General features: G+C 49.4%; 1 protein-coding gene across 3 annotated transcripts in view; it reads left to right on the top strand.

Moving 5' to 3' along the window:
* The window catches only part of FAM178B (family with sequence similarity 178 member B), a 115,400-nt gene that overhangs the window by 57,563 nt on the left and 45,216 nt on the right, over positions 1–12,621 (top strand). For all 3 annotated transcript variants that reach the window (XM_086701265.1, XM_086701264.1, XM_086701266.1), the window contains exon 9: positions 11,496–11,610. In XM_086701265.1, the coding sequence (XP_086557391.1) occupies positions 11,496–11,610 (115 nt within the window). The remainder of the gene's footprint in view (positions 1–11,495; positions 11,611–12,621) is intronic.

Raw genomic sequence — 12,621 nt, 5'->3', positions numbered from 1 at the left:
AGTGGCCAGCACTGAGCACTTAGGATTGTTTTTAGAGTCGGTGGTAATAACTTAGGTGAGGCACCTGGTATATAGTGGATTCTACTCACAATATGATAGCTGTTATCAAAATGAAAATGTATTTCTTTATGACTCAGAGGTTGTTAGATAAACCAAAGGAGCTAAGGGGCACAAGTTCTCATCTTAATTTCTCTAGTTCTGTTTTGGCCATTTCTGTCTCACTCTATTCTCAGATGATTGGTTTTTGTTTTTGTTTTCTCAGATGATTTCTAAGCGGTCAACAACCCCTTAGTCTGTAGATTCAATTGACGCTTTCTGCTCTTCACTGTCTTATTAGGAGTTGTCCCCACTTCACCTGATCTGCCTCTCATGGTGGTCAGGACAGCCTCCTGCTGGGGTGGTAGGAGGCAACCCCCTCAGAGCCTCCGGGAGCCTCTCCAGACGGAGGCCCTGCCTGTGGACACCTGCCCATTGGAGCTCCACGCAGCCTTGCCAGTGGATTCCATCTCCCGTTGTGGTATGGCAGTCACCATCACATGCAAGGAGTAGGTCTGTGCTGGGCCCAGGGCCCGGCCCTCTGTTCATGTGGGGGTAACCTTCACGGGGCAGGTGCCTCTACCCCGGGCCAAGGAGACAGGCTGGGATCCAGCTGTATTCTTAATCCCCACACTGGTACTGTGAGAACACTATGCAGACCCAAATAAGCAGGCGAACACCGTGAGGACCACCCTGGAGATCCCATCCCCCAGCCCTCTCAGAGCTGTCATTTGCTCGGCATGGCCCCTTCAAAGTCTCCAGTTGGAACCTGACAATAACAGTAATTCAACTTCATAATTGATCCTCCTTTTAAAAACATACTATTGTCTATTGTGATAATAAAAGTTGTTTCCTTGAAAATAATAGTTCACATTTCTAGACATCTTGTGCCAGGCACTGAGTCCAGGGCTTCGCCTATCTCATTTAATCACCACAGCACCCTTTCTTAGATAATCAGGTGGCCGGAAAGCCCAGTCTTCACACTGTCTGTGTGACACATGGTCTCCTACGTGTTTGGCTGGACCCTCAATCCAGCTCGCTTTATCATCTTCTCTGCCTTGCTTTCTTTTTTTTTTTTTTTTAATTTTTTTTTTCAACGTTTATTTATTTTTGGGACAGAGAGAGACAGAGCATGAACGGGGGAGGGGCAGAGAGAGAGGGAGACACAGAATCAGAAACAGGCTCCAGGCTCTGAGCCATCAGCCCAGAGCCCGACGCGGGGCTCAAACTCACGGACCGCGAGATCGTGACCTGGCTGAAGTCAGACGCTTAACCGACTGCGCCACCCAGGCGCCCCTCTCTGCCTTGCTTTCTGTGCTCCAGCCTCCCTGGCCTTTTCTGCTCATCTCCCCTCCTGCTCTGGGGTCTCTGCATGCGCCACTTTCTCCTCCCTAGATGGTGTCTTCCCTCTTCTCAGCAGCTTCCTAGCTTTTGCTTTCCTAACTCCATCTCTGCCCTGGACCAGTGAGCCCCTCTGGCGTTGCCTCATTGGGAAGGTCTGCCCTGCCCTACCCAGCCGTGTCCCCCCTCTCACTCCCTTTCCACTCTCTGTGGCTCTGGTCATAGTTGATGGGTGGACTCTTTGACTCATCTCACCCATTAAGTTGTGAGCTCTAGAGTGCAGGGACCGTGGCTTCACTTGTCTTTGTTTTAAGTTCTCTTGAGTTCCTGGCAGCTACACAAGCCAGCATGCAGTAGGACTCGGGTGGTATTCGTTGAATGTGTGGCTGAGTGTCAGGGAATGTGTGCCTTGCCTACAGCGGACATCAGCATCTTTCCCACCAGCCCCTCTGATCCTGTGCAGTCGGTCAGCTGCGGAGCTGTGTGTGCAAGCCAAACTCCAGATGTGCCGTCCTGTCCTCCGAGGTCAGAATGCAGGGACCCCAAGGGGACAGACACGTATGCATCACCCCAACCCAGCCGGCATTTCCCTTGTGCCCCTGACTTCTGGAGCGTTTGCCTCCTAACCTGCCTCCCTGTCTGACCACCTGTACATCAGGAGTTGTGTGCTGCCTCTCCATGGCTTCTGCTGAGGCCCAGCTGGGTCTGCTCCTGGAACACATGACAGTGCCTGGCACAGACTTTTAAAGCTCCCTGATTCTAATGTGCAGCCAGGCTGAGAAAGTGCCAGGTTATGAGGACTTTGGCCAAGTGCACAAACCTCATACAATAATATGGTGAGCACTTCTTAATATTTGTCTTTCAGACCCTGATCAAAAAGCTCCCCCAGGACTATGTCTGAGCTTTAAAACATGCCAAGGCCGGGGTTCTGCCCTTTAAGGTTGTTATGGGGTGCAGCCCGGGCAGGGACATTTTAAAACCTCCCCATATGACTCCAGTAAACAGCCAGGGCTGAGGACCCCTGGGCTCCTTCGCCTTGGAGGCAAGACTGGGAGCTGTGGGTGTACGTGGAGCGGGGACTTCCCTCTGTGGGTTCCTCCCCACACTCACCCCACCCTCAGCATCTGCCAGAGCATGTGAGGGTGAGACCCCGAGTGCAGTTCTGGTGCGAAGGCCATGGCTTTCATTAGCTCGCTGGTTTCCCAAGGTGGCTGCATTGTAGAGTCACTTGGGATTTTTTTCTTAAATTCCAGAGCCCAAGCCAGCCTAATTAAACCACAGTCATGAGAGGTGGGACACAGGTGGCAGTAACTTGTGAAGCTATTCCCTAAAGTGATTCCAGAATATGCAGATGAGTCTGAGAACTACTGCATTCGGTTCTCAGCAGGGTCCTTGATCTGGAATACAACAAACACCACCATCCCTTAGACTGTAGGGATGTGCTGCCCACGGTGCTGTGTGTGGAGCCCTTTTCCTCTGTTTCTTTTCTTCTTTTAAGAAGTTCTTCATTTCTGTTGTTGTTATTGTTGTTGTTGTTTTAGGACAGTGTTAGGCTTATGGAATATTTGATTGGAAAGCAGTGCCCACATACTGCCCCCCCCCCCCCGTCCCGCCACTTTCCCAACCTAATACACACATAGTTTTTTCTACTACTGACATCTTGTGTTTGTATGCTATATTTGTCAGGATTGATGAGCCATTATTGATACATTATCATTAACTGAAGGCCATTGTTTAAATTAGGGTTTACTCTTTGTGTTTTACATCCTGTGCGTTTTGGTGAATGTATGGCACGTGTCCATCATTACTGTATCATACGCAGCAGTTTCACCGCTCTGAACACTGTCTGTGCTCCACCTGTTCATTCCTCCCCCTCTCCCTCCAAGCTCCTGGTAACCCCTGATCTCTATGGTCTCTAGAGTTCGCCTTTTCCAGAATGTCATATAATTGGAATCATGCAGTGTGTAACCTTTTCAGATTGGCTCCTTTCACTTAGCAATATGTATTGGAGGTGCCTTTTCATGGCTTGGTAGCTTATTTCTTCGTATCACTCAGAAGTATTCCATTGTGTAGATGTACCACAGTTTGTTTACCTGTTCACCTCCTGAAGGACATTTCGTAGCTTCTAGTTTTTGGCAATTAATGAGAAAAGCTGCTATAAACATTCACGTGCAGCTTTTTGTGTGGCTGTACATTTTCAGTTCAGTTGGGTCAATACCAAGGATTTGTATTTACAAATAACAAAATTGCTGGATTGTATGATAAGAGTATGTTTAGTTTTGAAAGAAACTACCAGGCTGTCTTCCAAAATGGCTGTAGCATTTTGCATTCCCACCAGCAATGAATGAGAGTTCCTGTTGCTCCACATCCTCGTCAGCATTTGGTTATCTTCTGTTTCATTTTAATCTAAAGATCAGGAATATTCCAGAAATCTGAGGTTCAGAAATCCAAAGTGAGAGAAAACCTGGTAGGCCATGCATTCAGGGATGTTACTGGGAAGCTTTTGGTTGAGTCTAAATCAGTCTCAAATTCTTGCTTTTTTTTTTTTTTTAATTTTTTTTAACGTTTATTTATTTTTGAGACAGAGAGAGACAGAGCATGAATAGGAGAGGGGCAGAGAGAGAGGGAGACACAGAATCTGAAGCAGGCTCCAGGCTCTGAGCTGTCAGCACAGAGCCTGACATGGGGCTCAAACTCATGGACCGTGAGATCATGACCTGAGCCGAAGTCGGACGCTTAACTGACCGAGCCACCCAGGCGCCCCTCAAATTCTTGCTTTTTAAATGTGACAGGGTGGTTTGATACTACCTTCCTGAGTCATACTGAGGGACCTTACATCATTAAAAATAACCCAAGAGTGCCGGGGCGCCTGGGTGGCGCAGTTGGTTAAGCGTCCGACTTCAACCAGGTCACGATCTCGCGGTCCGTGAGTTCGAGCCCCGCGTCAGGCTCTGGGCTGATGGCTCGGAGCCTGGAGCCTGTTTCCGATTCTGTGTCTCCCTCTCTCTCTGCCCCTCCCCTGTTCATGCTCTGTCTCTCTCTGTCCCAAAAATAAATAAACGTTGAAAAAAAAAAATTAAAAAAAAAAAAAATAACCCAAGAGTGCATACTGAGGTAGCAAAGCAAGGAAGTGGTTGCCTGGAGTTGAGATGTGACAGCTGGGCCTCTGGCAGCCATCCTGGACCATGAGGTGATCTTAAGAAGGAGAAGCACATGCCGAGAACAGCAGAGCAGAAAACAGGCACCCAAGATCCTCCCAATCAGTCAGGTCCCTGTACCAGTGTGGCCCACACACTTCCACACTTTTTCATCAGAGAAAAAAATTCTAGCTTATTTAAGCCCAGGTAGTTTTTTGTTTTGTTTTCAGTCTTTTTGTTATTTGCAGCAGAACCTAGTTCTAGCAGCTATGAGTGGTTCAGTGGTTTGGCACAATACAAGTCTGTCCTACACACTGGGGGCCAGGAATGCTCAATGGTGTTAGGTGACACCAGGCAGTGGTGTGAGTTACAGAGGGCAGGAGAGAGGAGAGGTGGCCTGGGGACGGCATCACCTATCCTGTACACACCCTCACTCACATGAATAAAAGGTCTAGAGACCGAGACCTGTTGGGGGGGAGGGGAAGGGAGGCTATGTGGGGGTGTGTGTGGATGGGTGCTGTGTGTGTGTGTGTGTGTGTGTATGGTGAGTATGGGTGTGGTGTGTGTGTGTGATGTGTGAGTGTCATGGTATGTTCCGTGTGTGTGGTCTGTGAGTATATGTGTGTTGTATGAGTGGTGACTGTGTCTTGTGTGTACAGATGGTCGTGTGTGTGAAGTGAGTGTGGATGTGGTATAGGTGTGGTGTAGAAGTGTGTCTATAGATGGATGTAGTGTGTGTGCAATGAGTAGGGTGTGGTATATGAGTAGATGGGTGGCATGTGTCCATAGTATATGGTGTGTGTGTATGTGTGTATGTGGTAGGTGGATGGGTATGTGAGTGTATATATGTGTATGGGTGTGTGTGTGGTGGATGAATACATGGGTGGGGGGGGATAAGTGGATATAGGGATGTGTATGGATGTGGAATGGGGTGGATATAGGGTCGTGTGTATGGTGGGTGGGTATAGGGGTGTATATGTGTATGTGAGTGTAATGGGGGTGGGTATAGGGGTATATGGGGGTTGGCGGTTACAAGAGTATATAAGTATGTGTCAGTGCGTGTGTGTAGTGGGTGGATATGAGGACATACATGTGTGTATGTGAGGATGAGTGTGTGTCTGGTGGGTGGGTTTAGGGGTGTGTGTGTATGTGAGGGTGTGTAGGTGTGTGTGTTTGTGTGCTGGGTGGGTATAGAGGGGTATATATGTGTGTGGCGGGTGGATATAGGGATGTGTGTGCATTGATGGTGTATGTGACGGGTGGATTAGGAGTGTATATGCGTGTGTGAGGTTGTGTGGTGAGTGGATATAGGGGTGTGTGTGTGTGTGTGTGTGTGTGTGAGGGTGGGTGGTGAGTGGATGGATATGGGGGTGTATATGTGAGTGTGTAAGGGCGTGTGTGTGGTGGCTGTATATGGGGTGTGTGTGTGTGAGAGAGAGTGTGTGGGGGATGGGTATATGCAGGCTGGGTTACAGCAAGGCAAGCAGAAGGTTGTGAGGGCACTAGAGGGAGGGCCTCAGCTCAGGAGGAGCAGATAGAAAAGGGAAAATGAAGGTCAGTGAGGTGGGTTGCATGGCACAGAAGGGATAAAAAAGAAGGGACAAAAAGAAGACTGAAAAGGATGTGGGTAGACAGAGCAGTCTGGAGAAGGAGCCAGCGGGCATGAGAGGCAAGAAGAGAAGGTGGGTCAGAGCTTCTCCGGGTCCCAGGCACACAGTTGTCCGTGGTGAGAGGCAGCGTCAGGGTCAGGAGAATGCTGGGCTCCATCCTGTGCTCACACTGCTGTTGGGGCAATGAGATGTGCATGTTTTTAAGATACAGACTTGATGCTGTAACACACTTGATATTGTGTTTTTACCACATACGTGGATAATAACATCACTCCATCCTCCTAAGACCAGTTGCTTCCCTTTGCCCTTCTTCTTTGCCCCAGTCTTCAGGGTGGGTGTGATATGGGCAGGCGGGCCGAGAACCCAGACGGGGTCCCGCAGGCTTCGCGCAGGATAGAAATCAAAGTGAATGGGAAGAAGTGAGAGCAGAGTTTACTGAGCAGCATAAGGGATAGAGTATAGCAGATGAAGTGTCTGGAAGACTCAGGAAAGGAGAGTGAGTCTCTCCTTTGCTCGGGCTCTGAGGGTTTATTGAGGATGGTGAGCATGTCCTCTCAGCTACCCAGGAACCAGTCAGAACAAGGACAAAGGTCCAGGTGTTCTCCATAAGTCACTTATGCTCTGGAGCCAGGGGGTCTTGGCGTCACAATGTCTAACGGCAGCTGTCTGGAATACATACGTGATAACCCACCTGGTCACTCCTTAGACGTTATCTACTGTGCTGGAAAACTGCAAAGAAATCATTAACTCCTTGACCTTTACAGTTAGGACATCCATTCTTTGTACTAGAAGGTATGTGCAAGGTGGGGCTGCAGGTCCTAGCAAGAACAGACTCAGGAAAAGGAGAAAAAGCGGTTCTCCTTGGAGTCCCTTCAGTGTCCCTGTCTCAGGTGAGTCCTCCCTCCCTCTCTCTGTGCCCTTCCCCTCACCCCTCCAGCACCCTGGGCTCCAGGCTGGGCCTAAGCAAGGAATGGCACCTGGCTTCAGGGTGCGCCCGCCCCAGGATCCTCCTTCTGTCTGTAGCTGCCCCCCTGCAGTACCCAACCGCATTCCTTCCCTGCCATTTATGCCACCCTGCATCGTTCTGTGTATTTATTTAATGTGTCTTGTCTGTTTCCCTGCTAAACCATCAGCTCCATGAGACTAGGACATTGTCTCTTTTGTTCACTGCTGGGCCCCCAGCATTTAGAACAACACCTGGTGTTCAGTTACCATTTATTGAGTGCATAAAAAGTTTAAATGACAGGCTAAGGCCAATTGACTAAAGCCGGTGATATTTTACAAGTGTGAATTTAAATACAAAAGTGCAGGGAGGCACCTAGATGGCTCAGTCAGTTAAGCGTTTGACTTGGCTCAGATCATGATCTCTCAGTTGTGAGATCGAGCCCTGCATCAGGCTCTGTGCTGAGAGTGAAGTCTGCTTGGGATTCTTTCCCTCTCTCTCTCCCTCTCTCTCTCTCTCTCTCTCTCTCTCTCTCTCTGTCCCTCTCCTGCTCAAGCTCTCTCACTAAATAAATAAACAAACATTAAAGAAAAAGTGCAAAGGGAAGTTAAGTAATTGGGAGGATTAGAAATGGTAAGGTGTGTTGAAAAGGGTACCTACAAGCCCAAAGTGGTGTCACTTAGGCCAAGTCACCAAACCAGAGCTTAATACTAACCTAATGGCAGTTTCAGCCTCCCCTAAGTGTCAGTCTGTCAATCAGGAATTGTGTGATAGGCACTCCTGAGGTAATCTGTCTGTATTATAAGACCGGGAAAGGGAAAGCCTGCCCTTTCCCACTGAAGGAAGGTGACCTTGCTTGGAATAATCCTTTCTTTTCTTTTGCTAACAACTTTCTTGCCCCACCCTCCTTCCTATAAAACCTGCCATTTTGTAAACTCCTTGGAAAACCCCTCTGCCTGAGAGGTGGGGTGCTGCCTGGTTCATGAATCACTGGTTCATAAAGCCAATTCGATCCTTAAATTTACTTGGTTGGATTGAGCGGGGCGGAGCGAAGGGGTTTAAGTTTTTTTAAGTTTATTTATTTATTTTTGACAGAGAGAGAGAGAGAGAGAGAGAGAGAGAGAGAGAGAAGGATGGAGGGGCAAAGAGGGAGAGACAGAATCCCAAGCAGGCTCTGAGCCATCAGCGCAGAGCCCAAGGGGGCTCAAATTGGCAAACCGTGAGATTCTGACCTGAGCCAAAACCAAGAGCAAACGCTTAATCAACTGAGCCCCCCAGGCGCCCCTGGATTGTTTTTTAATAGATTGTAAGCCTCCCCTAAATGCTGTGAGTCTCACACTCCAGTTGGGATCTGGGCTCAGTCTGATGGGTCAGTATCCTACTTTCCATTAGGAACCAGCACCCCCCATTGAGGTTCCTGGAGAATTGTAGGGTCTCTAAGATGGTGTCAGGGAATCAGGACCCAGACACATGGTTGGCCCTCTCAAGGTAGCCACCCCAGAATATTCATTAGCAATTCAATTTGGAGGACGCAGAGAGGGAGAGAAAGACCAGATCCCCCTGGACCCTGTGCCCTGTATCAGACCATTAAGGCCCAAGATGGGAGCTGGTGGGTGAGAAGCTGTGACAGAAGCCTAGGGAGGGGAGCTGCTGGGGCCAGCACGTCGAGCCGAGGAGCTTCTTGGGATGTATGTGGTTTTCCCATTCCCTGTAACTGGTGCCAGGAGAACAGAGGCGGTGGTGTTACGTGAAGCAACACTTCTTCTGAGGCACAGATGGAAAAGTCACTTTTATTTTAGGCCCAGTGCTTCTCTTCCCCTGCCTTCCCCCGAAGCATCAGTTCCATCCCAGGAGAACCACCTAAAGGGATGCTTTCAGACTCACAGTCTCTAAACAGAGCCCAGATGCTCAGGGCTGTTAGCCATGGCATTTAAAAAGGCACAGGGCCCTGATGCTCCCTGGGGGAGTCACCTCAAACGACTGTGGTGTGGGTGTGGAGAAACTGAGTTAGGGAGCTGGAGCCTTGTGTCTGAGTTTTCTTCTGTGTCAGCTCTCCGGAAAACCCCCACTCGGGACAAACAGTGCTCAGGAAAAGCTGAGCGCATGGCCTACTTATAAGCAGTGTTAATTATGGGCTCTTGGGCGCCTGTCGTCGCTTAACCAATTTCCAGGGCTGTTGATTGGTTTATCCCGAGGCATCCAGGCCCCTTGCTCTAAAACCGCTCCTGACACATCAGCCTGGGTCAAGCTGTGGTGTGGAGTAATTACTGGGTGGGGTAGGGAAGGGGGACAGTAGCCGGCTTCAGGTTTGAAGCTGGCAGCACCTGCACTGCTGTTCCCAAGGAGTCTTAAAGCAGCTGATACACCTGCACCGGCCAAAGAGGGGTGAGAGGGTGGCCGTGCACAGCACCCTTTGGGGTGCTACACTGCTGGCGGGCTGTTCCCGCCCAGCTGGGCCTCCAGGGCCTCAAGGAGGTTGATTCTCTTTGCACATGCCTGGAAAGTTCATTGGCCTGCCCACACATGCGTGTGTGTACGTGCACAGTCCCCCAAGGGCCCTAGTAAACAGCTCTCTCTCTCTAGTGGAATCTCATTGTGTTTTGCAGACTTCATTCTTCCCAGCTCGTTTGTGCAGCGGGCAAGGGGTATCATTATTCTTACTTGTTAAGTTGCCCGAGAGGAAAAAAAACAAACAAGAAAGTTTTTCCTCCTCCAAGAGTCTAATTACTTGTTGGGTGAGCCCTGACCCATATACATTTCCAGAGAGAGAGACACCCGATGCCAGCAGAAGAGATGTCCTTGGACGGGATTCAGAGACCCTCTGCCGGCCATTCCCCCAGCTTCTGGCTCTGCAGCCATACCAGACTCTTGCCAGAGCTTCATAAGGAGTTTAGGATGCTCTGTTTCTTGCCTTGAGTTACTGGACATGCCATGCTATTTCATGTGTCTCTCTGCCTTTGTCATTTCTGTCCCTTTGCTGGGTGCATGTTTCCTTTCCCATTACCTGTGCCTTATTCCTCACCTTCCCCACTCCCCCCAACTCCCCCACCTCCAGTCAACTCCCCCTCTGAGCAGGCTCTGCACCTCCCATCCTCCAGTCAACTCCCCCTGTGAGCAGGCTCTGCACCTTCCATCTGCTTCAGTTGGTTTTGAGCACATTCCCTTGTGTTTACTTATCTGCCTGGCTCCCCTCCCTCCTAGGCTGTGAACTCCCTGAAGTCAAGGTCTCCATCCAGCCACCTTTTTATCTTGGGCACCTGGCACGGTTCTAGCCCATGGGGGATCCACTGAGGTGGGCTTCTCAGAGGGAACTCTCACCCCTAGAATGGCAAAGGGTCAAGCATATGCTACTAATGCGCTTCTAGCCTAGTTTCCAAGTTCCTGATTCTGACACATCACCTGCTGTCAAATTCAACGTTTGTCAAGGTTCTTGACACTGGCAGTTTATCTTGGGACTGGTCTTCAGGTTCCCTCTTATTCAGGTACTACTCAGTCAGGTTTGTTTAGGATTCTCTCCGTTCAGCTTCCCCACCCACCAACCCCTCCTCTAGGCACTAGATGTGCAGGGTGCAGGGGTAGGGGGGCATTTACATTCAAATAGGGAGAGACAGACAAGAAACAAAATAATAAATAAGATAACATAGAGGGATGATAGTGCGGGGACCTGAACTCCACCTCTTGGTGGGGTGTGGAGAGGTCACCATGCAGAAGAGTGCGTGAGAAGGAGATAGTCTTGCAGCCATCTTTGGGAAATACCATCCTCCATGTTGTCTTTTGTTTTTCTAGCTTCCTGGTTCTGAAAATGCCCTTAAGTAGTCTGACTGAAGAAGAGCCCCTGGGTACATAAGGTTTTTCCCTCTCTGTTAGTGTGGCCAGATTATCATTCATGTTTTGTTACACCAGTGGAGAGAGAATGGTACTTTGAGCTCCAGCTGGCTTCGAAGACACCTCCCAGGCTGCGGGGAGTGCCCTCGGCTGGAATGGTGGACCTGGGAACACCCACATGTTGCAGCAAGGGCAGTGTCGAGTCAGCAGGAGGTTCAGAGCTGGCCTCAGCCCTTAGTGGCAGAGGTCCTGGGGCAGCAGAGACTCTCATGTCTTCCGCATCTGGCAGTTTTGAGGCCTCTGGTTTAGGTGTCTTCATCTGACTCAGCTCTGGGCAGCTCAGCGCTCTGATGGAGCCCATTCACTTGAAGGTGGCTAGAGCTTGAAGACAGGAGAACATGAACAGCCAGGTTCCCAAAGCTCCCTCGGATGTCTCAAAACTGCTGGTTGCTTGATTCCTCCAGAAAACACCTGTGGTGCCAGAGAATGCAAACACGGTCCCCTTGGGCCAGGGGCTGTCATGCCCAGCCCTCCCTTGGGAGTCATGTGCCTGTCCTCCTCTGCCCTCCCTAACTAACCCTCTGCTCTCCCTTGGCCTGACAGATGGAGACAAGCACTGGTGGTGCCCCTCCCTGCAAGAGGTCACGGAGGTGTTTCACAGCCTGGGAGCCTGTAGCCCTGCTCTGGGCCTGCGTGAGCCCCGTCGGCACAGTGGGAGGTGAGTACTGTCCTTTCCTCACTGTCCTTTCTCATTTGTTCAGCAGCTGGGGAACTCACTTCAAATCTGTCAATTTGGATACATTCAATATGTGCAGGTTTTTCCATATCAGTTACACCTCAGTTAAAATGTTTAAAACAAACAACAAACATTACCCAAAAAAAAGAGAGATCCGTTCTTTTGAACATTTATTCATGTTAGGAAATATTGAAGTATTTCCTATTCTGAGGAGATGGGAAGGGAAGAAAAAATTAATCATAAAGTATTTCCTATTCTGTAAAGGTAATACAACGTAATGGGCCATTCATTGTACAAAACTATCCATTTCATTACTGTTTGTGGCATCCTCCGTTCCATGAGCATTTATAAGTTAGAAAAAGGTGAGGTACCTGGGTGGCTCAGTTGGTTAAGCTTTGGCTCAGGTCATGATCTTACAGTTCATGGGTTCAAGGCCTACATCAGACTCTATGCTGAGTGTGGAGCCTGCTTGGGATTCTCTCTCTCTCCCCCTTGCTTTCTGCCCCTTCCCCATCCGTGCACTTGGGCACACGCCGTCTCTCTCAAAAAATAGATGAACATTTAGGGAAAAAAAAAGAGGAAAGATTTCCTCTGATTATTATATAAAATTATGTGCATTTGTGGGGGGGAGTTAAAAAAAAATTCCCAGGGGCGCCTGGGTGGTGCAGTCGGTTAAGCGTCCGACTTCAGCCAGGTCACGATCTCGCGGTCCGTGGGTTCGTGCCCCGCGTCGGGCTCTGGGCTGATGGCTCGGAGCCTGGAGCCTGTTTCCGATTCTGTGTCTCCCTCTCTCTCTCTGCCCCTCCCCCGTTCATGCTCTGTCTCTCTCTCTCCCAAAAATAAATAAACGTTGAAAAAAAAAAAAATTTAAAAAAAAAAAAAAAAAAAAATTCCCAAACTCAGGCTCTAACCCACATGGTGAAACAGAGTCTGAGGGATTATAGAACAAACCACACACAAGTACCTGTGGATATGAGTATCACACCGTGAATG

This window comes from Puma concolor, chromosome A3 (assembly GCF_028749965.1).
Source record: "Puma concolor isolate L17-30 chromosome A3, mPumCon1.1.hap2, whole genome shotgun sequence".
NCBI classification, from domain to species: domain Eukaryota; kingdom Metazoa; phylum Chordata; class Mammalia; order Carnivora; family Felidae; genus Puma; species Puma concolor.
This window is presented reverse-complemented; position numbering and strand designations above follow the sequence as displayed.